This window comes from Hydra viridissima, unplaced genomic scaffold (genome assembly GCF_058129835.1).
Source record: "Hydra viridissima isolate aposymbiotic clone 2 unplaced genomic scaffold, HvirCarnegie_v1 scaffold_10, whole genome shotgun sequence".
Taxonomy (NCBI): Eukaryota; Metazoa; Cnidaria; class Hydrozoa; order Anthoathecata; family Hydridae; genus Hydra; species Hydra viridissima.
This window is the reverse complement of record NW_028324309.1, coordinates 11,331,989-11,358,243: the sequence shown is the minus strand read 5'-3', so window position 1 is coordinate 11,358,243 and position 26,255 is coordinate 11,331,989. Positions and strand designations below refer to the sequence as shown.

The window sequence follows — 26,255 nt, the reverse complement described above, 5'->3', positions numbered from 1 at the left end:
CAGCTGGTAAGCAGCTGGTAAGAGCCCTTGATAAAGAAAGAGAGGCCATTAAATACCTGATTCAGAAATTTCCTGCATTGAGCTTGACAAAAAGGGAATTTTTATGGAACCCTACATAAGACTGTTATTTAAAGATAACAACTTCCAGTTCTAGTTGTATAAAAACAGACATTAGCTTATATAAATATTTTCAAAAGTATTTTCTTGTTGTGCAGTGTTATAATCAGTGTGCAGCTAAAATCCATATTATGCATTCTATCGGCACACCGGTTGTTAAATAATTATCTTGATACTAGAAAAAAAATATGGATGATCCTTGAAACGAACAATTTATTTATTTTCATCAGCTGTTAAAAACTGATGAAAACAAATAAAAAGAATCGTGATTACATGAAAAAATCCCAGCTGCCAATTTAGTTTTCATTCTGTTCATCTGCATCAACAATAAGATTCTCCCTTAGTATGAAAGTTTACTATGATTTCTTTGTTGCTGTTTTTTTTAAATTATTTTTTTCAATAAATCTGTTTGATTTTATAAACTGCCCGTTTATATCTAACCTTATTATTTTTACGGGTGAGTTGGGTTGGTAGAGAGGAGGGCCTCTGTGTCTTTTTTTTCCTAGAACTTTCTTAAAGCAGCCCTGCATTGGACTAATGAAAAGAAAAATATTCTAGAAAATTAATACCGTTTGTTGGATGCATCGGTGTTTAAGCTGAAATTCAAACTGTCAGCTAGTTACTAACTCGTTTTCTAGCATTATCTAGCTGTTATCATTTTCTAGCTGTTGCATGTTTTCTGCTATTAACAAGTATTATTGTAACTGCAAACTGATTTAATTTCACACGGTGCTGTTTAATTTCACACGGTGCTGTTTAATTTCACACGGTGCTGTTTAATTTCACACGGTGCTGTTTAATTTCACACGGTGCTGTTTAATTTCACACGGTGATGTTTAGTACATTCAACTATTATCGCTAATTTAATTTCACACGGTGCTGTTTAGTACATTCAACTATTATCGCTAATGTAACACAATACTTTAAGGATTTTTTTTTTTTTTTTGTAGTTTTAACTTATTTAAAAAAATTGCTGCTTTAAAAATAAACTGCTGACTTTTAGCTTATAAACAATGTATTCGTCTGTAAAAATCATTTGCAAATAAAAAATGCGGAAGGAGATCTCGGTTTTTGCTTGTAATTTCATTAATGTGACGTTCATTTTATTTTAAAAATCTTAATAAAATTGTAAAAAAATATTGTAATGTGCAGAATTGTAGCTTTGAGATTGCTTCCTTTTAATGAATTCATTTTGAAGTGGAAATCAAAAACAACTTTGTATTTAGGATATTGTTAATAGAAAACTAAGATTTTTGATGAGTGATGTCTACTACATTTTTTTTCAATTTAAAATGTTTAACATTGAAGTTTCCAGCAATGACTTTTATTACAATCGGCAATATTAAAAAAGTCAACAGTTATGGTGCGAAAATGATTAAAACTTTTGTTAACTAATTAAACCTTACCACTTGGCTGCCATTTCACGGGAAATACGCAGTTTCTATAATATAACTTTTCGCCCAGTACATTGTCCAAATCCAAATAAATCGACAAATTTATTAAACATTTACAAACTTAAAATTCAATTACAGCGTTGAATATAAAAAATAGTTGTTGCAGCTCGACCCGCCTACAAAATAAAACTATAGTTATTTAGCAAAATAAGTTATAGTAAATAATGAATTAAAGTTTTTAGGTCTTCCCAACATTAATATGAAGGATTTTGAAAAGAAAAGCTGGAGTAGTAATGCCATGTTTAAAATTTATCTGTTCTCTATTTAGTAAACAGCTTTTAAAAAAATTTAGAAAAAAACTAGGGAAAAAAGTGCGAGTATTTTTCTGGATAGGGGGGAGGGGGAATATGCTATATATTTGGTATAAGAAGCAGTAAATTATAACATGGTAAGTTTATTATAGTCTTGATATTGCTCTGGAATTCAATAGTGTTGTCTATACATGAATGAAATGAACAGTTCAAAACTTAAAGCCGTAGTTGAATTAAAAAATATGAAAAATGTTTTTTTTTTTTAAATCATCTTCATTATTTAATCATTTAATGTAACTTTTAAATTTAGCTAAGTTGTATAAATTTTAGGTACTATATAGAAAAATGTAGTATATATGTTTGTTTATTATTATTATTATTTTGAATGTATTAAAACTTGGTTTATTAAATAATTAGTGAACTAAAATAAAGAAACATGACGAGAAAAAAAAATTGATGAAAAAATAACATTTACAGTAAGCATAAACTCTGTCCCCTAGTCAGCATTCCGTTTATACAATATCTTGAGTTTTTTTTTTATATCTATGACTTGTTTTTAATCGAGCAGAAATATTTAATAATAATATTTATTATTATTATTAATTCTGAATTATAAACCCAGAATATGAAATATAATTCTAAGCTAATGGTAGCCTATTGGATTTTCATTTCAGATCAAAGCTTATAGATGGAGCGTATTGTATTACATGGCAATCAAAATATCACAAGTATGGTTAGTAAGAGCATTCACCCTGCTTTGCAACTCACATTATTCAATCTTGTTGGGATTGTCTCGCTTATTACCAACTTAATTATTATTTTTGTTATCTCTACGAACAAAGTTATAAAAACAAGAAATAATCAGCTTTTAATAAATTTGGCTGTATCTGACATCTTAATCGTTATCGTAAGCATACCTATTCAATCAGTAAATATAGTTTTAAAAAACGGGCCATTGACAGTCGATTTATTTTGCCAGCTACATGGGGTTCTTATCTTAATGTCATTTTTATTCTCTAATTTTAACTTATGTCTAATAGCTGTATATCGCTATTTATTGGTTGTGAAGAAGAAGCTTCTCGATGCAGTATTTTCAAAAGTAAAGTTACCCATTATATGTCTAGGAAACTACATAATCGTTATTTTAATTGCTCTGCCGTCGGTGCTAGGTTGGGGAAAGGTAAAATACAATGCCTTCCGTTACCATTGCATGGTTGTTTGGGAGCATAGCTTAAGTTATTTGTTGTTTGTTCAGCTATTTTCCTTCACTATACCGTTGGTAGTTATAGGTTTTTGCTATTACAATGTCATTCGTCATACTAATACCAGCCGTAAACGTTTAAGCACAAGCATAGATCGACTTCAAACTGTCAGTAAGCTACAAGAACTTCGTTTGACTTTTATGCTGTTAATGGTTATGGGATGTTTTTTTCTATGCTTTACACCTTATACCATATTATTATTCTACGAAGGAGTCTTTCACAATAGAGCTTCAGAAACATTTAGCTTTTGCGCAATGTTCTTTGCATATTTTAACGGAATGCTGGACTTCTTTATTTATTCAGTAATGAACGCTCAGTTTAGAAACGTTTTAAAAAATAGCTTGACAAGAACCAACATAAGATTAAACTTTCTCAGTTGTAACTCAGATGTAAGGTGTAAAGAAAAGTGATATCAAAATGTACTTATGTATATATGTATTTATATGTATATATCATTTATTTTATTCAACTTACAAATTGAAAGAGGAAGAAGGGTAGGGGGAGGGGATTCATAAATTGCTCTCATCAATGTAGCCACCTTTAAAAGCTATAAAATATGTGTGGCAGCGTACGTTGTAATATTTTCTAGTTTCACGGCTTTATTATTTTAAGCTTTTTGTAATATCCAACATCATAATGGCAAGATTATGATAATGACAAATTAAATTCAATAATAGAAACTTGTGAATTTTTAGAATAATGCAGTTATCTTTATCTGTAGTTTTTCTGTTAATTTTTTAATTTTGACGCATAAGAAGACCAACAATGACGCATTACAGGACCAACGATGATAAGTTGTTATCAAAAATCAGTCAAAGGATTAAGGGTCTGCATTTGCTACGCTTTTTATTTCGAACGATCCCGATCATATTTCTTGTTTCAGAAATTTCATTCCAAACGGTCGCGAACGGAAACTTTTGACGTCAAAATCTTTTTCGAACGATTCCAATCACGAACGAGCTTTAACGATTTAAATTTTACTTACCTAAAATAAATGATGTTTTAAATGAAATTTTTTCATTTTCAGTCAAATAAGTATTCATAAATTTAAATTAGAAAGCTTTGTATCATGAAGAACATTTAATTCAGTATAAAGTTTTAACTTTCTCATAAGAATTTATTTGAATGGTGGCGACGTGAAGTGTTTTTGAACTTCAGCAAAGATTGGCGTAGAGCCGAGCCAGTTGGACCAGTTGGTCTTGATTGAGTTCCAGAACCACCCGGACGAGGATTTGTAGCTGGACCTGATGCTGGCGGTTGAGGTAACTGCATCTGAGCAACATTAGAATCGTCTTCAAACTTCATAAAAAAGCATGATTCTCAAATTAATCTAGAAGTAAATTTAAAATCTTAACACGTCTTCACATGTTCTACTTTTTATTTTTAGGGCCAATAAAAATTCACCGAGTCAAGGAATTCATGAATTCCGTGCATTTGCCATGATTTTCCGTGGTTTTTTTGTGAAATAAGAAAAGGACAAGAATTAAATTCAAAGCTTTCATAGGAATTTTTTTACTGTAATTTTCTTCTGTCCCCGCTTGTAACGAGAATTCATGGCATTTTTTAACAATGATGCCATGAATTTTACCTTTTTTTTGCCATGAATTGGCCCTAACCATGTTACATACTGATCATTTAAATATGTGTAAAATAGTTATTTCATGTTATTTTGGCATTAAGTTGTTTTTCAAGTTTCGTCTTGTTTCGGTTTCGGCTTCGATTTCACTCAAATTTCGGTTAAGGTTTCGGCTGAAGTTTCGGTCGTTCACTGGCTATACCACATCCTTGAAACCCAGATACGATGTCTCTGCTATGAATATTTGATTCCACATAATTTGGATTTGTCCACGGTAAATCCTAGATGAATAATTATAAGTTCATGACAATTTACAGTAGCTGTAATTGTAAGTTTTATGTTTAACAGATCACATGATTAAATAGATTTTATACCTTTTGCAGCATTTATATTTGCTCAAACTCAACCGACAACCAGACTTCTACACGTTCCTAATTCATAGCCTAATGAATTTTCCGTTCTTCTACAAAACTTTATACAGCATATAAAAGTATTGTGGAACTTTTCGAATTAATGCGCACCAATGCCGAACAGCAAAATCTCTTTTTGACTTTCGCAAAAAATCATGTTTCAATAACGTAGCTTGAAAAAATAGCCGATTCTTAGGTGGAGTGGTATGTTCGGATTTTATATATATACCTTTTGCGCGATTATTGTTTAAATTCTAAATAGTTGTTTTGTATAAATTTTACTCAGCATATTATTTAAAATGTTTTTTTTTTCCTGAACAAAAATTCCAAACATGCTTTTTTGTAGGACATAGTTTACCAGTTTGATTTCAAAGTGGTCTGGTACACTGTTAAAAAAATATCGCGTTTTCTACGGAAAATTTCCGGCAGCTACGATGACAAAACTTCCCGTTATTTTACGGAAAAACCCATCACATGTAAACGGAAATTCTGTAAATAAACGGATATTTCCGTTTAAATACAATGGGTTTTTTCCGTTTATTTCCGTTAAATAACGGGAGGTTTTGTCATCGCAGCTGCCGGAAATTTTCCGCATATAAACTGAAATTTCCGTTGAAAATCAATGCGTTTTCCCCGTTAAACAACAGAAAGGTTGTGGCAACTCAACTGCCGTATAGTTTTCGTAAATGAAAGGAATGTTGTTCATATGAAAATTTAAAAAGTGAACATTTTAAATGTAAAATAGATTGAATGTTATCGAAAATATTATCTAAAACAAATCATTTTTGATTTACAATAAAATATTAAATTTTCCGTGATTAAATAATCAATTTGTAAATAAACAACTTCAAATAAAAAATAAAAAAAATAGTTAATAAAGTATTAGTACATAATAATATAATTATATTACATAATCCTATATAAATTTACAGTGGGGTGCAAAAAAAAAGCCACACTCAATTTTTTAATAAAAAAAAAGCAATAAAAAATGTCTCAAACTCATATAATAAAAGTGATATAAGACAATTTTGATAGAAATGCTTTTGACATTATTCTATATTGCATATAATAAAAAGAAATTAGGATTTGTGAAGTATTTTTCAAGTTTTAGTTGTATAAGTACTTAATTGGCCACACTTTGTTTTTTATGACTTCTGCGCATCTAGAAGGCATACTATCTACATGCCTTTTTAATAAGTCATTTGGCAAAGCATTCCAACCAACAAGAAGAGTTTGGAACAGTTTATCTTCATTTGTTGCCCTACGATCTTTCAACTTTTTATCCAATATAGACTATAGGTTTTCAATTGGATTTAAATCAGGAGACTGTGCTGGCCAAGACATAACTGGTATCAATTTAGATTCTAGATATCTCTTATTCAACCGTGCTGTATGTTTGGGATCGTTATCCTGTTGAAAGATGTAGTCACCATTAGGAAAAAATTCTTTTACACTTGGTCCAAGTTGATTAACTAAGATTTTGTGATACAAATGCTGGTCCATGGTGTCTTTCACCCGGTAAAGTTGTCCAACTTTGTGTGCACTAAAACAACCCCACACATTGACCTTTTTGTCATGTTAAATGGTTGCGTTTCATGTTTGGGGGTTGAATTTTCCCCAATTAATTTCCAACAGTGAGGTCGACCATTATAAAACAAGATGAAAGGAGACCCGTCGCTCCAAATAACTTTAGCCTATTGTTCACATGTCCAATCTTTGTGCTCAATGCACCACTTTAATCTTTTTTTGCGATTGATTTCACTAACAAATGGTTTTTTTATTTGCTTTCCAGAAAAAAATTCACCTGATACTTTTATTCGATGAGATATTATCCACTTTGAGATATTAGTAAGGTTCAAATCTAGTTTTATCTCACTACATGTGATTTTACAATCTTTTTTGACAACATTAAGAATGTAGCGATCTTCCTTTTTTGAAGTTTTAGGTTTTCTCCCTGATCCAATAGAGCTTTCAGTTGTACCATTTTGTTTGTATTTCTTCACCAATCTGCTAATAGTGGAGTTTAAAACGCTCTACATAGCTTCTATGAGACTCTCCTCGGTCAGCAGCTTCAATAATTCGTCCAATTTCTATATCCGTTTGCTGTTTTCTAAAATATTAAATGTGCCCATATTATTCTGTATCTCTAATGATTTTTGTTATATAAATTTTAGTTTATATATATGCATACCTCTTCTTTCCTGAATTTTTCACTGCCACATCCAATTTTTTTTGTTTTGCTTGATTATACAATTTATACTTGAAATCAAGAAAAAATATCAGTGTGGCTTTTTTTTGCACCCCACAGTACATAAAAATTTATTTTTATCTAATATATATATATTAGTTTCGTAAAATATAAATAAATCAACTCAAATGCAAAAAAATATAGTATTTCCTTTCTTATCCATTTCGAATCAACTAAAAATAAAAATGCATGAGTTTTTGAGTAAGGAAACATTTTAATATTTAATAAAGTAATAAATTTAAAAAAAAACTCATTGTGTGCAATGATTGATTACTTTAAAGTTGTTACTCTATATGACTGATTTAGCGAAGGCCAATTTTTTACCATTGTTGGTGCCAGTACTAAATTAGATTTAAATTAAAATTAGAAAATTAGATTTTTTTATATTATTAAGTAAATAAAAATCTTTAGAACTTCTTTGAAATCAAATTCTAATAATCAATTACTAAATTTACCTACCAAATAATACGATGATTTTTTGAGCAGCAGATAAATTAAGAAAAAGTTTAAAACTCTATTTTAACTCTAATAACAATTATTCATTCTAATAAACATTTTAACAATCTAAATGTTCTTTTCTAATCTTTAATAAAAATTTATTTTGATTTATTATAAAACCATTTAAAAAATAAAATTTTAAATTTTTTATACTAAGTTATTTTACTTATTTTATATACCATTGTTATATATTATAATATAATGAAAAATGAATATTTTATAACAGAAAATTAATAACTTTAACCCATCTGGTCCTAAATCATCGCTAAAAAAAAAACTAAATTTATGAAATAACATTTCATTATTCTAAGAATGTTTGAAAATTAACTTTTTCTTGCTTAAGCTAAAAATTGTTACAAAACCACTATATCTCTCTTTATTACTAATATTTTTGCTAAACACAAAATAATTAAAAATAATTAATTTAATATCCCTGGAGTTGATAATACATCAGTATATATATATATATATATATATATATATATATATATATATATATATATATATATATATATATATATATATATATATATATATATATATATAATATTTATATAAATTAATATACAATATTATTATATTTTATAAAAAGTTATGTTATAAATATTATATCTAGAATGAAATCCAACTTTTGATAAAAGCATTACAAATTTTTCAGTAAATAATCGAAGAAGAAGAAGATGCAATTGTCAACTTTTATAAATATTTCTATTTCTTTTTGAAGCTAAATGTGTACCCAAATATAAGTTTGAAAAATCATCACTTATGGCGGTTTAACATGTTGATTATAACTGCAGTTATTAATACAACGGAAACTTCCGTATTTGAAAATTTGGCCGCAGATACGGAGAATTTCCGTACATAATGTATCTGTACATTAGGGTTCATTATCGAAATAGTAAATTTCGAAAATTTTCGATTAAAACGGTACCGAAATACTTCTTTTTTTTCGAAATCTATAAAAACTTATGAAAATAATCGAACTAGCCAAATTAATTTCGGAAATAAAAAAGGAATTTCGAAATGTGAAATTAATTTCGAAATAAAAAATTGCACTTCGAAAAGTGAAATTAATTTCGAAAGAAAAAACAGAATTTCGAAATGTGAAATTAACTTCGAAAAAAAAAAGTGTATTTCGTAAAGTGAAATTAGTTTCGAAAGAAAAAACAGAATTTCGAAAAGTGAAATTAACTTCGAAAAAAAAAAGTGTATTTCGAAAAGTGAAATTAATTTCGAAAGAAAAAACAGAATTTCGAAAAGTGAAACTAATTTCGAAAGAAAAAACAGAATTTCGAAATGTGAAAATAATTTCGAAAAAAACCAAACAATATATGATAAGCAAAATTAATTTCGAAAACAAAATTAGATTTCGAAAAGTTTATTTAATTTCAAGAACAAAGAAAAATAATTTTGTAAATTTAAAATTATTCCAAAAAGTAATTTTAATACCTTATATTTTAATATTAAAATAACCGGGTGCCTAAATAATTTACCACGGGGTGTTTCGGCAGGTAGACCTTTTATTATATATAATATGTATATATTGGCAAAATATATATTATATATATATGTGTATATATGACAAAATAATACTATTTTGGTAAATATAAGGTGGCACACAACTGAAAACGAGTTGTTTTTTTTTTAATAATCAAAATTATGATTTTTTCTTTTTGATGACAATAAATTTATATTTATTGTCATCAAAAAGAAAAATTATAATTTTGATTATTTATTAATTTTGATTATTTTGATTAAAATAAAATAAAAAACAGCTATTTTTTTTTTTTTTTAAATTTTACCATCCATAATGGCCAAAAATGTGTTGTAAAACACGTGTTTTCAAAAAACAAGAACCTTATTTTTTACTTCGCAAAAATTTTATTTCCACCCCACCAAGTGACACCTACTAGCGCAATGATTGAATACTGGTGTTTTTTCCAGACTGGAAAAGAAAATAAAGACTGGAAAGAAAACAACTTGTCATTAATTAAGCTGTCTGTAAAAAATTTCATCAGATAAACAAAAAAGAATACAAGTGTTTTAAATTACTAAGAAGTTCAATTCGAACTCTTTTAACAAAACATTATTTGATAAAGAATTGTTTTTTATTATTTGTTTTCTTTAATAAAAACTAACTGCTTCAATAAGCTCGGCGCAAGCCGGTTCCGCAGCTCCGTATCTATTAAACCGGTTGAACTAAATAAGCATTCTGATGGCACCGATGTCGCTGGAACTGAAAATATTACCCGTGCAATTTGTGTCAAAATCGGAAACAATTTTTGATTTGCTTGGAAAAATTCGGTGGCACTATTTTCGTAGCTCTGAAAGTATTGCAGACTGTAATCGTTTATTTCTTTTTCAAGTTTATCATTGTTTTCAATTAAATTAAAACATGATTTATCTGTTACTAGTTCAATTAAGTTAATTGGCTTTCGTCTTTTGTTGTTAACTAAAGTATTAGTATTTGCAAACGGTGGCGTTGACGATTGCTGAAATGTTTTTATGATATTGTCAGTTGAGCTGTTTGATGAGTTTAAAGTGTTATTTAAACAATTTGTTTCAATTGTTATATCAATTTCTTCGGATTCTTTTAGATGCATTTCATAAAATGTTTTTATAAACATTTTTGCCTTTGTAATGCATTCATGTCTATCGACATCACTTTTGATAAACTCAAATTTACGAAACTTGAAATCAAGAAAAGTAGCTGCTAAGAAAAAGTCATTAGCAAAAATGTATTTAAAACGCCCTTTTAGAGACCTTAACAATTCCTTTTGAAAAGTCTTAACTAGTTCTGTAAAAATGGGTTGCGATTCAAGTATTCCATTTAGTAGAGAATACAATGTTGGAAACAGAAATGTTACTGTAACATATTTCTTTCCGCTAAAAAGTTTTGTTAGCTCTTTAATTGGGTGTAACAAATCACATAAATCCTCCAGCACCTTAAATTCATTAGCAGTGGGAAGAGAGTCTTTTATATTTTGGTATTCGATGCTTATCATATCCAACGCAGTTTTATTAGTTAATATAGATTCAATCATATCGAATTGGCTATTCCAGCGAATAGCTATATCCTGTACTAACTTTATTTTAGTTTCATATCGAAGTGTTTCTTGAATTTCTCTTAACTTTTTTTGTAACATCTCCGAATGCTTAAATAAACCAACAATGTGCCTGCAGGATGAAATTACCTTGGCGATTTCCAATTTGCCTTCGTTAATTTTTGCAATTTCTTTAACTTCACTTTCCGTAATTTCTTTATTAATTAATTTTCCATTACCGTCGTAATCTTTTACTTCGTAACGCTTTGACCCATTTTTTAGTTTTTTTACTTTTATATCTCTCGTGTTCAGAAGATCGTTAATCACAAGATTCAAACGGATACCAGCACATGGAATCTTAAGAACATTATCATCAAATTTATTTACTGCAGAGAAAATGTTTGCACCTGAGTCAGTAACCAGTGCAAAAATCTTATTACTGATTGACCATTCACTGAAGATTTCGTTTAACGTACTAAATAAATATTCAGCTGTTTTCATTTCTGTCGTGAATAAAGTCTTCAAGGCGTGTTTGAAGGTGTGTTTGTGTGAAGGCGTGTTTGAAGGTGTTAATATTTTAGGTGTTAAGGTATTTAATTGTTAATGGATAAAATGTGTGAAAATGACGCGATTGTAAAAGTGTATAAAAAGAGTGTGTATTTTGTAAAATATTGATTCGCAGTCAGATGTAAAATATATTATCAAGTTCAAAAAGTGACTCTTTAGTGTCTCAGGGAAAGTATAAATAATTCCCCACACTATTTGGTGGCGACTACTGCCGGGACGAACGAAACCTACGAGTTAGCAAAGAATGGACCAAGAGCAAATTTACCAGAGAGAAATCAAAATGATAAGAATAAACATTAAAGGCATAGAACGCAGCACGATTAATGGCGACAAATCAAGCATAATCTTAGCGCTGGACAAAATAACAAATTTATTGGGAAGATTTGAAATGGCAAAGGATGAGCTGACCAGAAAAATGCTCGACGACGGCGAAAACATCGATTCGGTAGAAGAATGGCTTTCGAAACCAGTAATGGAAGTAGAAGCAGTGATTGAAATCAAAAACAAAATGGTGGACAAGTTGGATTCGATAAACAAAAACGAATGCGTCAGAAAATTCGAGTATGAAAAACAAATCATGGAACAGCAGTTAACGATTCAAAAAGAAGCGGAACAAGCCTCATTGAGAAAACTTCAAAGCGAAGAAGAATGGTATCTAAAGAAACTAAAAATGAAAGAAACAATGCGTAAATCACTTGGAAACGAAAACGAAACTACTCAACAATCCGTCAAGCTACAAAAGTACACAATCACAAAATTTAATGGCGATTATAAGGACTGGTTGCGATTTTGGAATCAATTCACGGTAGAAGTCGACAACTCAAACATATCAAACATCAGCAAATTCAATTACTTACTGGAACTCGTCGAAGGAAAGCCCAGAGAGGACATACTTGGTTTACCACATTCGTTGGAGGGATACGATGAAGCTAAACGCATACTACAAGAAACTTACGGAAAAGATATTTGGGTTCACAAAGCATTGATTAAAGATTTGGAAGGATTGACGGCTATACACAGCATGCACAAAATCAAAGAAGTTCACGACTTTTACAACAAGCTTGCGAGAACTGTACGAACATTGAAAACTATGCAGAAACTTCAAACGGCTCAATCATTCGTGTATTCATTGATGGATAAACTTGGACCAGTTCGTGAAATACTCACACAAAACGATGATGGATGGGAAGAATGGGGGCTGGAGCAACTTGTCGAAAAGTTGCAAAAGTACATTGAAAGGAATCCGTTGAACTCAGCTTTTAACCCAAGCGACGAACAAACAAAGGGCGATAAAAAGTACACAAACGTGCAGTCAAGGTCCTATGAACATCGAAGCACTACATTCAAACAGTACAATGGCGGTCTTTATGACAAAGAAATCATGGCAACTAGTGGTAAGCATGAATGTATCTACTGTGGGTTACAAAATCACAAAAGCGAGGATTGTACAAAAGTGCTAACTGTTGCAAGACGCAGGGAGATTTTAACAAGCAAAAGATTATGTTACAACTGCGTTGGTTACGGACACTCGGCGGCAAATTGTAAATCAAGAGGATGCAGAAAGTGCAACAAAAAACATCACACGTCCATTTGTCAAGATGGGAACGCAACGATGGATGGTAAAATGGAAAATAAAAAAGAAACCATGGGAGCGGTGCTAAATGCAAGTACAACTATTCACCCGACAGTGATTGCAAAAGTAAATGGTGAAAAAGCAAGGATAATGTTGGACACGGGTGCGGGAAGTTCCTATATATGTACAAACTTGATTACGAAACTAAAGCTGAAACCTACACGAAAGGAATATAAAAGTATTGAACAGCTCTATGGAACGGTGGACAAGCGTGTGGAAATCTATAACGTTACGATAGAATCAACAACGATACCGGAATTTCGAATTAAGGTTGAATGCACCAACGCAGAAAAAGAAACACTCACCTTTTTACCCAATCCGATGATTAAGGATGTTAAGAAGCATTTTGCAAGACTAAGGAGACTGAAATTTAGCGATGATGAAGGGAGTGACGAACTTCAACCTGTTCACATTATACTCGGTGCTGCTGATTATCAACGTATAAAAACCACGGAACCGGTAGTTCTCGGAAAAAATCCGGATAAAGATCCAGGAGCAGAATTAACTATGTTGGGGTGGACTCTTTCTGGGAGACGAACACAATTTTGTTCTGGTATTGAGAAAAGTTTCTTATTGAACACTGGTCGTGATGAGTTTGAGCAAATGTGTAGTTTAGAAGTACTTGGATTATCAGACACAAACAGTGAGTCAATGTTCCACCAAGACTTCAGCGAAAAACTGCATCAAACCGGCGAAGGTTACTATGAAACCAGAATGCCGTGGAAAAAGGGTATTGTTCAACTGCCAAACAACAGAAATCTGGCTCTTAAAAGATTGGGAAGTGTAACAACTCGATTGAAAAAACTTAAAAAACTAGAACAGTATAATGATATAATGATGGAACAAATCAATGAGGGAATATTGGAAATGGCACCAGAAAAACCTACGGGAGAAATTATTCACTACGTTCCTCATCAAGCAGTAATCAAAGAAAATGCTGAGTCAACGAAAATGAGAATAGTTTATGATTGCTCAGCTAGGAAAGACGCCCAATCACCTTCATTAAATGACTGTCTAGAAGTGGGACCATCGCTGCAACCTTTGATATTTGACATACTCATACGAAATCGGATGAATAAACTCTGCGTGTTAGCTGACGTGAAGAAGGCGTTTCTACAAATTAGAATACACGAAATGGATAGAGACGCACAACGCTTAATTTGGTATAAGGACTTAAAGAAAATGGAATTAACGGAGTTACGATTTACAAGGGTAATTTTTGGTTCAAGTTCAAGTCCTTACATTCTTGGCGCCACGATTAAAAAGCATATATCAAAATACAAGGACATTTATCCAAAAACGGTGCTTGCTTTGGAAGAAGATACTTATGTCGATGATATACAGGCAGGTGGAGAAACAGAAGAAGAACTTATCAGGTTTAAAAATGAATCAACGCAAATCTTAATGGAAGCTGGGTTCCAGCTGCACAAATGGCATAGCAACGTCAGCAATCTGGAAAGCGACGCTGAGGCTAAATCAACAAAAATACTTGGGATTCCTTGGAACAAAGAATCGGATCAACTATCGATTGACTATACTGCATGCATCACTATCGGAAATAAAGGAGCAATAACAAAAAGGAAAATGCTATCAGCTCTCAACAGTGTCTTTGACATATTGGGATTTAGTGCACCTGTATTAATCACTGGAAAATTACTATACAGTCGAATATGCTTGTTAAAACTCGGTTGGGATCAACAAATTCCAAATGAACTTTTAGAAGAATGGGAAACCTGGATCAAGGCAATAAACATCAAGAGAACTATTTCAATTCCGCGGAGTGTCGTGTCTGGAAGAATCATTGAAATGGAGCTCCATGGATTTTCAGACGCAAGTAAATCAGCAGTATGTGCATGCGTCTACGTTGCAGTGAGTCATCAATATTCAAAAACAAGCAACTTACTTGTAGCAAAAGCACGGATTGCACCGAGGGATCTTAGTATTCCAAGACTTGAGCTGGTAGCAGCGCACACCTTGAGCAAGTTAATGAATCATGTTAGGAAGACATTAACCAAGTATAATGTCATTGAAGTATATCATTGGATTGACAGTACTGCGGTACTTTACTGGTTAAAGGAAAGGGGCAGTTGGTCACAGTTTGTCAGGAACCGAGTTCAGCAGATCTTATTGAATGGAGAAGTAAAATGGCTATATGTCCCAACAAAAGAAAACCCAAGTGATCTTGGAACAAGAGGAGTGAGTCCTGAGAAATTATCAAGCTTGTGGCTAAATGGACCTATATGGTTGAAACACAAGGAAAATTGGCCAATCCAACCAGAAATAATCGAAGCCCCGAATGCATCATGTGAAACTATTAGTGTGAAAGAGAACGTCGGTATGGCAACTGAAGAAATAAAGGGACATAATATATTTAAAGAAATATTGAGTAAACACAAGTATTGGAAGATCATAAGAATATCATCCTTTATAAAAAGGTTTATATACAATTGTCGAAATGAAGTAAAAATAACAGGACCGCTAAAAGCTGAGGAAATGATGGAAGCGGAGTTAATGAACATTAAGTTACTACAAGAAGCTGTTGCAATAAAGTCCGATGTGGAACTTAAACAGGATGAGAAACAGCTTTGGAGATGTCACGGAAAAGTCTCTGGGTATAATCCGATATTTGTACCAAAAGGATTCCAACTAACTCTAAGAATTATTGAGCATCATCACGCAAAAACGCTACACGGGGGAGTAGGAGATACAATGAGTAGCATAAGAGAAAGATTTTGGATACCGAATTTGAGATTTGCCGTAAAAAAGGTCATTCGTGAATGTAATCTATGTAAGAGATATAGAGTGAAGCCGCTTTTACCGCCAACGAGAGCAATGTTGCCACGCTTTAGAACTGAAGATATCGAACCGTTTACGGTTACAGGTGTTGATTTTGCTGGTCCGCTAAAATATAAAACGCCACAAAAGTTGGTCGAAAAATGTTATGTTGCACTCTTTACATGCGCATGTACAAGAGCTGTCTACCTTAGACTTTGTCATGATCTATCGGCAGGAGAATTTCAGAGAATTTTAAAGGAGTTTGTTGCGAGAAAAGGACCACCACAAATGATGATTAGTGATAACGCAAAGACATTTGTGGCAACAGGGAAGTGGTTACTAACACTTAAGAAGGATGAAAATCTTGCAAACTATCTTGCTACTACAGCCATAAAATGGAGGTTCAATTTATCAAGAGCGCCGTGGTGGGGAGGTTTGTTTGAAAGATTAATTGGAATAATGAAGAAAAGTTTGTCAAAAACAATCGGTAAAGGCATCCTGAGCTTCTTTGAATTGGAAGAAGTATTGTTGGATGTGGAATGCGCTATGAACAATAGGCCACTATGTTACCAAGGTGACCAATTCGATAATCAAGTATTGACGCCAAATATATTAATGAGGGGGAGACCTGCAATCTTGCTTGAAGAAGATATTGATTTAATAACAAGGGGCGATTGTGCACTTCGGAGAGTCAAGTTTGTGAAAAATTGTAAGAATCACTTAAGGAAAAGATGGATGAACGAGTACGTGCACGCAATGGAAGAACGACAACAAGCAAAGGAAAAGAGAGGTAATGCAAAACTCCCAGGTGTCGGAAGCATGGTTCTCATTAAAGACGATGTGAAGGACAAGGCACTTCTCAACATCGGTCGAATTGAAAACAACATTAAAGGGAAAGATGGAGTTATTCGTGGCTTTAAAATACGACTGGGAAATGGTTATGTAATTGAACGACCAATTCAGTTGGTGTGTGACTTGGAAATGAGTTGTGGGGCAGAAAGCGAAATCGAATCGGACGAGAATTTGGAAACCAGAGCCGAAGAGGATACCTTGAAAAGAGAAACGAGACTGGCGAAATTGGATGCAAGACAAAAGATCAATTACATCATGGAAGACGAGATGGAAGATAGCTGATTAAAGCCGAAGTCTCAGCTTTAATCGGGGGAGGGTGTCGTGAATAAAGTCTTCAAGGCGTGTTTGAAGGTGTGTTTGTGTGAAGGCGTGTTTGAAGGTGTGTTTGTGTGAAGGCGTGTTTGAAGGTGTTAATATTTTAGGTGTTAAGGTATTTAATTGTTAATGGATAAAATGTGTGAAAATGACGCGATTGTAAAAGTGTATAAAAAGAGTGTGTATTTTGTAAAATATTGATTCGCAGTCAGATGTAAAATATATTATCAAGTTCAAAAAGTGACTCTTTAGTGTCTCAGGGAAAGTATAAATAATTCCCCACATTTCAGACATAAACCTAAGATCCAGGTTTCGGTCAACCAGAATCATATTTTTGTCAATAAAATGACAAGTCACACCAAGGTAGCTGTTTTTACTCAATGATGACCAACCATCACAAGTAATTGTAATGAATTGGCATCCCTTCAATTCTAGCATTAAAATTGATTTTAGATTGTCCGTAATTGATGGAATTAATTTCTTGCTCACCGTATTTATGCATGGCATTTTGTAGCTTTTGTTTAACTCACTAACTAAATTTACAAAATCTGGATGACGTACTATCGAAATCGGCTGATCAGTACCAACGATAAAGTTCACCAATAACTTGTTTAATTTTTTATGACCAGTCTCTTCAAAACCATACTCATTACCGCTCTCAATATCGGATATATCGTCATCGTTGAGTAAAATTGTTGATTTTTTAGATATTTTTGAATTAATGCAATGATCAATTGATAAATGGGATTGCATTGAACTTGTCGAACTGTTGTAAGGTAGAATCTTATAACATATGCTGCATTTTGTTTGATTCTTTTGGTCTATTTCGAAATATGTCCAAACGAAGCTTCGTTTTCTTATTCCTTTCTTACTAATAATAACAGACTTATTTGTTTTTGACATGTTTATTCAAACTAAAAAGCAAGTAGTTTTTTTACTCGTACGCATATAACAAATATTAATAAATTAGTTACTTATGCTATTAGTAAACTTGTGACACATGTTACTTCACTTAGGTTATCGAGCGATTAAGGAGGTTATTATAACTTTATTTACATTTTTAACCACTAGAGAGTAATTAGCCGTTTACGTTGCAACAATTATTTCATATGCGTGCGTTAGAGGCCTTAAGGGAATTGCTAGACGATAATTCGTCTGACTTTTTTTTCCCGTGAACTTTGGGAAGTCAGACGAGAAAACTTTGGTTTTTGCGCTAATGCAATTTATCATCTACCAGAACAAATATGTTCCTGGGGCTTTTCTTTGATCTTATTGAAATATCGTAAAGTTTCGGGGGGTTAACTAAAGGTTGTGCCAAAATGTAGTTAATGAAATTATCAGTGCTATTCAGAAGCAATATGACAAACGAAAAGGATAATTTAGAGCTTTTAAAATAATTTGTGATTTATTTTTTATCAAATCTTTGAAGGATTACCAAAAAGAAGCTTTTATAGCTCTCAGCAATGGCATAGGTTGTTTTGTTTGCCAACCAACAGGCTGTGAAAAACATTAATTTGAAAGTACAAAATACAGGTTTATAAAATATATTCGACGTTTATTTAAATTTGGCAAAATGATTGATAATTGGTTGAAAATAGTTGATTTTTAATAATTGATTTTTAAAAAGTTTATTACCCCCGTCCTTAAACCTAAGAGTTTTCTCGTCTGACTTCCCAAAGTTCACGAAGAAAAAAAGTCAGACGAATTATCGTCTAGGGAATTGCATATTATAACTTTTAAATATCGTGATTTATCATTTAGGGAAAAGCGCACGAACTTTTCCGTAAATTCTAAATCTAAAGTTTAAACTTACGTTATGCAAATTTAAAATTAAAAAGTTTTTAAACTAATGTTGTTATCGACTTCGACTAAATCGACTAAAAGTCGACTAGTCGAAAGTCAAAATTAGTCGACTTTGAAAAATCTAAGAGTCGATCTAATCGACTTTTCTACTAATCGACTAAAAGTCAATTTAGTCGAATAATAGTACTTATACATCTTTTTATTTGATTGAACATTATAAATCTTTTTAATTTTATTTTGTTTGCAAAAGCAAATAACTGTTGAATAGAATGTAGAATGTATTTTTAGAGGAATAAAATATTAACCCCCCATTCCTTTCATATTAAATTAAAAATTCAAATATAGTATCTCCCTCCATCCCAACAATCTCCTAATCCGGCACTAAGTTTTTTGTTTACTCTCTTGAAGTTCTATTAAGGGTTCGGGGATTTCAGCAACTTCCAAAAAAATTACTTTTAGTTACCGGTACCGGTATCTGCGGTAACTTGAGAACAACTAAAAGTAACTCAAGAGAAACTTATAATATACTGAAAGTAGCTTCATAACGTCTTCCGGTAATTATGTATAGTAACTATAATTAAATTCCGCGTTAGCAATGCGTAATGTTAACAGTAAGTAACTTGGCGAATCTTAGTTCTAACATAGTATCTAAAAATAATGTACAAATATCTTGGTCTGAAAAGAGGCTGGGAAAGATTAATTGGGTGTGTGTTAGTACAAATAATATTATTTTTATCTTACGCTATTTTTGTATACGTTTTCTCTATTTTTACTATATTAAAATATTTTTTCATTTCTTTAGCATTTTTATAAATAATAAATAATCAAAATTACAAATTTCTTTTTTCGATATTCCACTTAATTTAAATCCAAAATATTGTTAGTTAGCTTCCGTATTTCTAGCTTTACGACTGATCATTTAATGAGGGCTCGCTAAAAAAGGTTTTTTTCGCATACTTTTTGAGATCTACCTTTTTATGGTCTGAAGACTTTTCTTGACGGCCCTGCATTATTAAACAACTTTATAACATATGACAATAATTATCATACTTAAAAAACTTTATAGTTATGTGTTGCTTTTTTTTTTTTTTTTTTTGCAGTCTTTGCATGTGATTATTAAAAATATTTGCATACAATGCCGATCCGATATACAGTGCCGATCCGTTCCGTTCTTTAACTAGGGCTCTAAGGATAATTAAATTGTGAGACCCTCCATATCTAAGTAGTATACTTTAAAACTTATATTTACTTTTATTTTACTATTTTAGAATTATATATTTATCAAGAAATCAAAGGGACTTTTTTCACAATATTAAATCATTGGGACCTAGCAAAATTTATCCTGCGTGGCGTTTATATTGTTTTGTTTCATTAATATCTAAGTTATATAATTTTAAAATATATAAAACAAACATAAATTACTTTATTTCTTATATCAAATTCCCCCCCACCACCACCACCACCCTTTCACAACTCGACTAAATCGACTTTTAGTCGACTTAGTCGATTTCAAAAAAGTGCTAGTCGTTCAAAATATAATTTCAAAAATTTTAATATAAGTTCAAAAGCTGACTTTATTCGACTTTTGAAAATATATTAGTCGATTTAGTCGACAGTCGAATTCTTTACAATGATATACTATATATACTAGATGTCTAACTTGCGGGATTTTATTGGACGAAAAGTGAAGCCGCTTTTTATGTTTACAAATTGAATCCGCCATTTGTAATAAGGGCAAAAGCTATGTCCGACGTGCGAAATAAAAGTTAAAAATACATGTTTTTGCCCGAATTAATAATGGCTTCCACGGCTTCACTTTTCGGATCGAAGTTAGACATCTAGTATATATAATATATCATTGATTCTTTAATAGTCGTAACAACACTAGTTTAAACTATAGTTTAACCACATTTTAGTTTTGAATTTAATTTTGAACTAGAAGTTCAAATTTTTCTTATTCAATAATTAATAAGTAAAAATTTCAATAATAAAAATTTATAAAATTCTATGTTCAAAATTTACAATTTAAATTGTTAACAAAAAAACTTAAATAGCTTTTGCTGTAGGTAGGTTTTATTCACTTTGAGAGGGCTAATGATTAATATGAAACATTTCACCTTGTAGATGTAAGGGGTCATTCGCAAATTATGTCACGCAAAAAACTTTTCAGATCCCCCTCCTCCCTTTTCCACAAAACGTCACAAAATATCAACTCCCTATCTTATCCTGAGGGTTCTAACCCCTGTAATATTTCGAAGCAAGTTTGACAATTTCGAAAGTGAAAAAATGTTTCGGTAATATTTTCAGAATTTCGAAATCGCAAAAATATTTCGAAGCAAATTTGACAATTTCGAAATGAAAAAATCGTTTCGGTAATATTTTCAGAATTTCGAAATCGCAAAAATATTTCGAAGCAAATTTGACAATTTCGAAAGTGAAAAAATGTTTCGGTAATATTTTCAGAATTTCGAAATCGCAAAAATATTTCGAAGCAAATTTGACAATTTCGAAATGAAAAAATCGTTTCGGTAATATTTTCAGAATTTCGAAATCGCAAAAATATTTCGAAGCAAGTTTGACAATTTCGAAATGAAAAAATCGTTTCGATGCAAAATTAATTAGTTTGAAATTATTTCGAACTTACCGAAACAAAAATAGAGTTTCGAAAACTTTTTTTTTTATCGAAAATTCAACTTTTGCTTCCGTGAACAACCTTACTGTACATCCCATACATGGATATACGGATACTTTCCGTGCAAGTAACAGAATATTTTTCCGTTTTTTAACGGAAATTTTTAACAGTGTAGTTTTAGACGAGGAATTGGACTTGATCCAATCTTAATCTTCCAAGTGTGGCTCTAGTACACCAAATTGAGTTTCCGCTGCTCTTTGTCAACATGATCCGTTTATTACAACAGAAATCGCATTTTGTGAAACTAATTTCTGAAAAATGAAATTGAACTTTTTTTCATTACAGTTTTTGTTCACGTGTTCTGCTTTCTGCTGTCACATGATCATTTTTCTAGTGATTACTTTTGACTTGTAAAAAAGAAAACAGAAAAGTTTAATCAATAATAATAAATCCTATAATATAATAAAAATCAACAAACGATACAAACAGTTTTAAATAAGTATTCAAGTAACGGCTATGTTAATTCTATTTCAAGGCGTGGACATAAGTGGTCAAATGCTCATAATGAGTAAAAGTGGTTTTCAAATTTCATCACGAACAACAAAAGTTCCTAAATAGCTTTAAACCAATTCAAGGCCATTTTACAGTAAAATATACAAATTAAAACAGACGTTTCAAAAGCCTTTTTTAATATGAGTAACAGAAGTCTTTGAAGTAGAGAAGACTTGCGAATTTTTTTTGTAAAGGTAACAATTAAATATTAAAATTAAACGAACAATTAACGTTATCAATTAAATTGTAAAAATGAAATCTCGACGAGTAGTTGATTCAATTATTTCGTGATTTCAAGTGATTTGCTCGAAAGGTTCTTTACAATCGACGAAACTGATCGATTAACTTGCTCGAATTTTCCGTTAAAAACTACGAGAACCATCAATAAGCTTATTTCTATTTTTTCCCGTTAAATTGTCATTAAATTTTGAAACTGACGATTCTTTCGATAACTACTGTCGAAGATTTTTCTACAAACTCATTTGTTACTAAAGCACTCTTAAAGAATGTTATACACATACATTAGAACAGTTTCACTTTTATTGAAGTTGTCATAAAAATGTTTAGAATTTTAAAATTTTAAACAAGCTTGAATATGTTTCTTCTAACAACAATCAAAACTTCTCATTTGACTGCCTTGGCTTAGTTCTTGTCGTATCTTCTCTATTGTTTCCTGCATGGTGTCCAAACATGCTGTTGTTGAGAATTGAGACTGAGAGGTGTTTTGAGTACCAAGTGCTCTTTTACTGTTCATCATCTGTGTCTTTCTCTAAATCCGAGATCTCAGTGTTTCCTTTCTCTTCCGAATCATCAAGAGCTGATTTAGTACACCGTTTATAAAAAGATCTATATCGCTATTTACGAACTTTAACGCAAATTATTAGCTGAAAATTTGTAACTGATGTAAGATACATATTATTTCGATTAAATCTTACAATTAATTCCGTTAATTAAAATCAAGATTCAAATAACAACGAAAAATGCAATTAGTTTATTCGATTTTAGGAAAATTAAAACTTTCCTCGTTCGCGATTTAAACTGACGCAATTTCGTTAAATCGCAATCGAAAGTCTCCTCTAATTTAAAGTGTCTCCTTAATAAAGCGGCCTTTAAAAGGTCGACTTGCCCTACTCTATAAAAATTTTGAACAATCGAGATTTGAACAATAAACCAAATTTAAAAAAATTTGTTTAAGTAGAGACAAGTTTAAAAATTATAGACATCTTAAAAAGTAAAGATATAATACACTAAACTTGTGTGGAAGTTAGAGTCGTTATTTATTAGTGCCTTGGATCAGTTGTTAACTTAAAATAAACTATAATAATAAGAAAACAGATAAAACAAAGAAGAAAAAAAGTTATAAAAATCATTTATGGGTTTTTCTATTTCTTCATCATATTAAAATATACTTTCAAGAGAAGTAGAAAAATCAAGTGTTTTTTTTTTTTTTTTTAATTTATTTATTTTTCCGAAGGGGACAAGGAAAAAAGTTATAGAGATCTGTTTGTTTTTATAAGTTTTTGTAATGTTGTGTTTAATGCTAGATAAGGTCAATATTTTTCAGCCTTTAACTTACTTAGAGAGAGAGAGAAGTATTCTAGTGAAGTATTCTCTGTACTTAATATTCCAAGAGAGATATTATTATATATTTTTTACCCATACCAATATATAAATATAAATTCTACTACATCTATACATAGGCATAGCTCTACACACATATTCTGAATCCCATCAAATGCTATTCCTTATATAAATGTTTGTTATGTAGGGTAGTTGATAAAAAAATTTTAATAGGTAAAGTTAAAAATGAGTGCATCGTATGAAAATGCCATTACTTGTCTTGATGAAAGAATTAAAAAACTCCATCGTTTGGTATTCTCAAGCCACACAACACCGGGCTTTACAAGTAAAGTGTGTATTTCTTTTAATACTGCAATTCATATTTGTTTTTCTTTTCTTTCCTTTTTTAATTACTATTATTTTCAATAATCATTTTAAAAAACATGTGCTTTTAAAGGTTTTTTTTTAAAAAAAAATTTATTAAATTTATCACACTGTTCCTTTTCTTTATTTGTTTTTAGTGGTTTAACTTTACTTTGATGTTTATATTGATTTTAGTTTATTAACTTTTTTAGATATATGAGGTAGTTGAACAATCAAAATGCACCTTAAAAGAAGTTGAAACTCGGTATGCTGTGGTTACTCAACTTTGGAAGAAATGTAGGTTTTTTATGAATAATAACAATTTGTTTGCAAGTAGATTTGATTTTTAAGCTACAGTCTATTAGAAACCTACTCCTAAAAAATTGATAAGAGAGTATTATTATCCATAGTACCTTGCAGCATTCTGCAGTAATATAAGGTTTTTATACATGCATTGTGTTGAAACCTAATGGTAATGTAGAATGCTGCAATCTACTCAAAATACAGGTACCAATGCTTGTATTAAAATGTTAAGTTTACATTAGAATACATTATTATTTTTAAAATTTAAATGCATGGTTTTCAGTGCAATATTCATTTTTCATTTAAAAGTACTTTTTGTTAGACTTCTTTAAGCATGCAGATAAAAATTAACAAAAAAAAAAAAAAAATATGAAAAAATAAAAATTAAAAAATTTACCACTAAAATCTATATCTGTTTTGTTGTAAAGAAGATTTTATCTTAAAATGTGTATTTATTATTATTTTTTTTTTAATGTATAATTTAAACATTTACATTATTTTATGAAGATGACAAAAGAAGGAAAAGAGGTTTTTTTATTTATTTTTTATTAATTTTTGCAAAATTTAAAAATTTTTAGTGCCATTGCTAGAAGAGTTTTTAGACACCAAGTTTATCCAAAAAATAGGACTTACTGATGAAGTGAAAACAAGTTTAATACTTGCAAGTAAGATCTTTTAAATGTTGATCATTTTTTAAATTTATTTTTAAATTAATTTTATTGTGTAATAATGCAATCATTAAAAGAATGAGCAACAATGACCCTTCAAGTTATGAAAGCATTTTTGTTTAACAAGAGTGTTCTTAAAAAGTGGTTCTTTGTCAGGAAATTTGAAGTGTTCTTGAAAAGTGGTTCTTTTGTCAGGAAATTGAATATTCTGATAAAACCTGAGTTCTGGAAAGCAAATAAAATAAGAAGTTTTTGTTTTTGAGATTTTTTAGGTGAATTTTACATTTTGTATTGTATTTTCATACATTTTTAAATTTACTATTATAGTTACTTTTATTTAGATGAAGAAAATGTTCGTAACTTGTCTAAAAATTTGGAGGAACTTAAAAATCTGCAGGATGTAATAAATCATCCTTCTCTTAAAGGTAATCAGTAGGATGAATCTTTATTGTTATCTGTATTATAAACATTCAGTGTCTTTTTTGTTGAAAACTTTCAAAGATGTTCAAGTTTTAATCTTGCAACTCAACATAAATACTTTGGTAAATTGTTTTTTAACTTTGTAATAATTTATTTTTTATTTTTGTTAAAAAAAAAGATGTTCCTGTTTATTCGCAACGTATTTTACCTTTAATGCAGATTCAAATTGATCAGGAGGTTTGTTTTTTTATCTAATTTTTGTTGTCTCATAATGCAGAATTTTTTTTTTTTTTTTTTTTGATCTGTTAGTATTATTTTATTTTCTGAAATTAAAGAAAATATTTTTGCATAATTTAGAAGGAAATGAAAGAGTTAAATGAAAGATTGGAAAAGTTGTTAAGTAGTTACAATAACATTGTATCTTTTTTTGCAGAAAATGTATTTATAGTAGATCTAAAACTTTTTCAGATCTACTATAAATACATTTTAGAAGATTTTTTTTGTTTTTTTTTTTATGATTTTTTTTTTAAGTATGAAAGTAGGCTTAAAGCATGCAGAAAGAGAGATAGTAAGGCTTTCAAATCCAAATTATCTTCAATGTTGAAAGGATTGTAAAACAAGGTCACATAAAATTTAGTAAGAAAAGGTTTCGTTTTAAAAAATGTCCTTTTAACTGCATCAAAATTTTATTTTTATTTTCTATAACTCGCTGTAATAGATATTTACTTTATCGAAACAATTCATCCTCTGGAACAATATGGTTACACAGTGTGAACTTGCTGTTGATAGTAATCGAGTTGCAATTGAATAACTGAGGCTTTTATCATCACTGTTAGTAACCTGTGTCATAGAAGTTTATAATATTATAAATTTATTTTTGCTTACGTGTAAATAAATCTTTTTTTTAATCTCGCGATACATTATGTAGTGTTAATTAAGCATCGGCGTTTGG

The 26,255-nt window shown here is 30.6% G+C and overlaps 4 protein-coding genes across 5 annotated transcripts; 3 read left to right on the top strand and 1 right to left on the bottom strand.

Moving 5' to 3' along the window:
* The first annotated feature begins 1,835 nt into the window (after positions 1 to 1,835).
* LOC145181382 (melatonin-related receptor-like) lies at positions 1,836 to 3,494 on the top strand. The gene is made up of 2 exons (XM_090101011.1): positions 1,836 to 1,959; positions 2,497 to 3,494. Exon 2 carries the CDS (start codon positions 2,511 to 2,513, stop codon positions 3,492 to 3,494), a length of 984 nt encoding a protein of 327 aa, XP_089957137.1. The 5' UTR covers positions 1,836 to 1,959; positions 2,497 to 2,510.
* A 6,312-nt stretch (positions 3,495 to 9,806) lies between these two features.
* LOC145185402 (E3 SUMO-protein ligase ZBED1-like) lies at positions 9,807 to 11,361 on the bottom strand. Its single transcript, XM_090101010.1, has 2 exons — positions 10,228 to 11,361; positions 9,807 to 9,815 (listed from the first exon to the last, which is right to left on the bottom strand). The coding sequence occupies exons 1-2, from the start codon at positions 11,359 to 11,361 to the stop codon at positions 9,807 to 9,809; spliced, it is 1,143 nt and encodes a 380-aa protein (XP_089957136.1).
* A 346-nt stretch (positions 11,362 to 11,707) lies between these two features.
* LOC145198607 (uncharacterized) lies at positions 11,708 to 16,969 on the top strand. Its single transcript, XM_080074143.2, has one exon. The coding sequence runs from the start codon at positions 11,708 to 11,710 to the stop codon at positions 16,967 to 16,969; it is 5,262 nt and encodes a 1,753-aa protein (XP_079930269.2).
* A 6,774-nt stretch (positions 16,970 to 23,743) lies between these two features.
* Positions 23,744 to 26,221, top strand: LOC145181637 (dynactin subunit 3-like). 2 transcript variants are annotated; one of them, XM_090099845.1, is made up of 7 exons: positions 23,744 to 23,900; positions 24,125 to 24,209; positions 24,794 to 24,880; positions 25,225 to 25,308; positions 25,482 to 25,540; positions 25,661 to 25,720; positions 26,022 to 26,221. In XM_090099845.1, exons 1-7 carry the CDS (start codon positions 23,796 to 23,798, stop codon positions 26,112 to 26,114), a joined length of 573 nt encoding a protein of 190 aa, XP_089955971.1. In that variant the 5' UTR covers positions 23,744 to 23,795; the 3' UTR covers positions 26,115 to 26,221. The 2 variants fall into 2 exon arrangements, with proteins under 2 accessions (XP_089955971.1, XP_089955972.1); XM_090099846.1 differs by having other exon boundaries at positions 23,751 to 23,895.
* Positions 26,222 to 26,255: the final 34 nt, after the last annotated feature.

What these genes read in the sequence shown, in the direction of transcription:
- LOC145181382 (XM_090101011.1), top strand. Translation starts at nt 2,511, where the DNA reads ATGGAGCGTATTGTATTACATGGCAATCAAAATATCACAAGTATGGTT.
- LOC145185402 (XM_090101010.1), bottom strand. Translation starts at nt 11,361, where the DNA reads ATGAAAACAGCTGAATATTTATTTAGTACGTTAAACGAAATCTTCAGT.
- LOC145198607 (XM_080074143.2), top strand. Translation starts at nt 11,708, where the DNA reads ATGATAAGAATAAACATTAAAGGCATAGAACGCAGCACGATTAATGGC.
- LOC145181637 (XM_090099845.1), top strand. Translation starts at nt 23,796, where the DNA reads ATGAGTGCATCGTATGAAAATGCCATTACTTGTCTTGATGAAAGAATT. An exon ending in CACCGGGCTTTACAAGTAAA is followed by an intron (nt 23,901 to 24,124) that starts GTGTGTATTTCT and finishes TAACTTTTTTAG; the next exon opens with ATATATGAGGTAGTTGAACA. An exon ending in AAATCATCCTTCTCTTAAAG is followed by an intron (nt 25,309 to 25,481) that starts GTAATCAGTAGG and finishes TTAAAAAAAAAG; the next exon opens with ATGTTCCTGTTTATTCGCAA.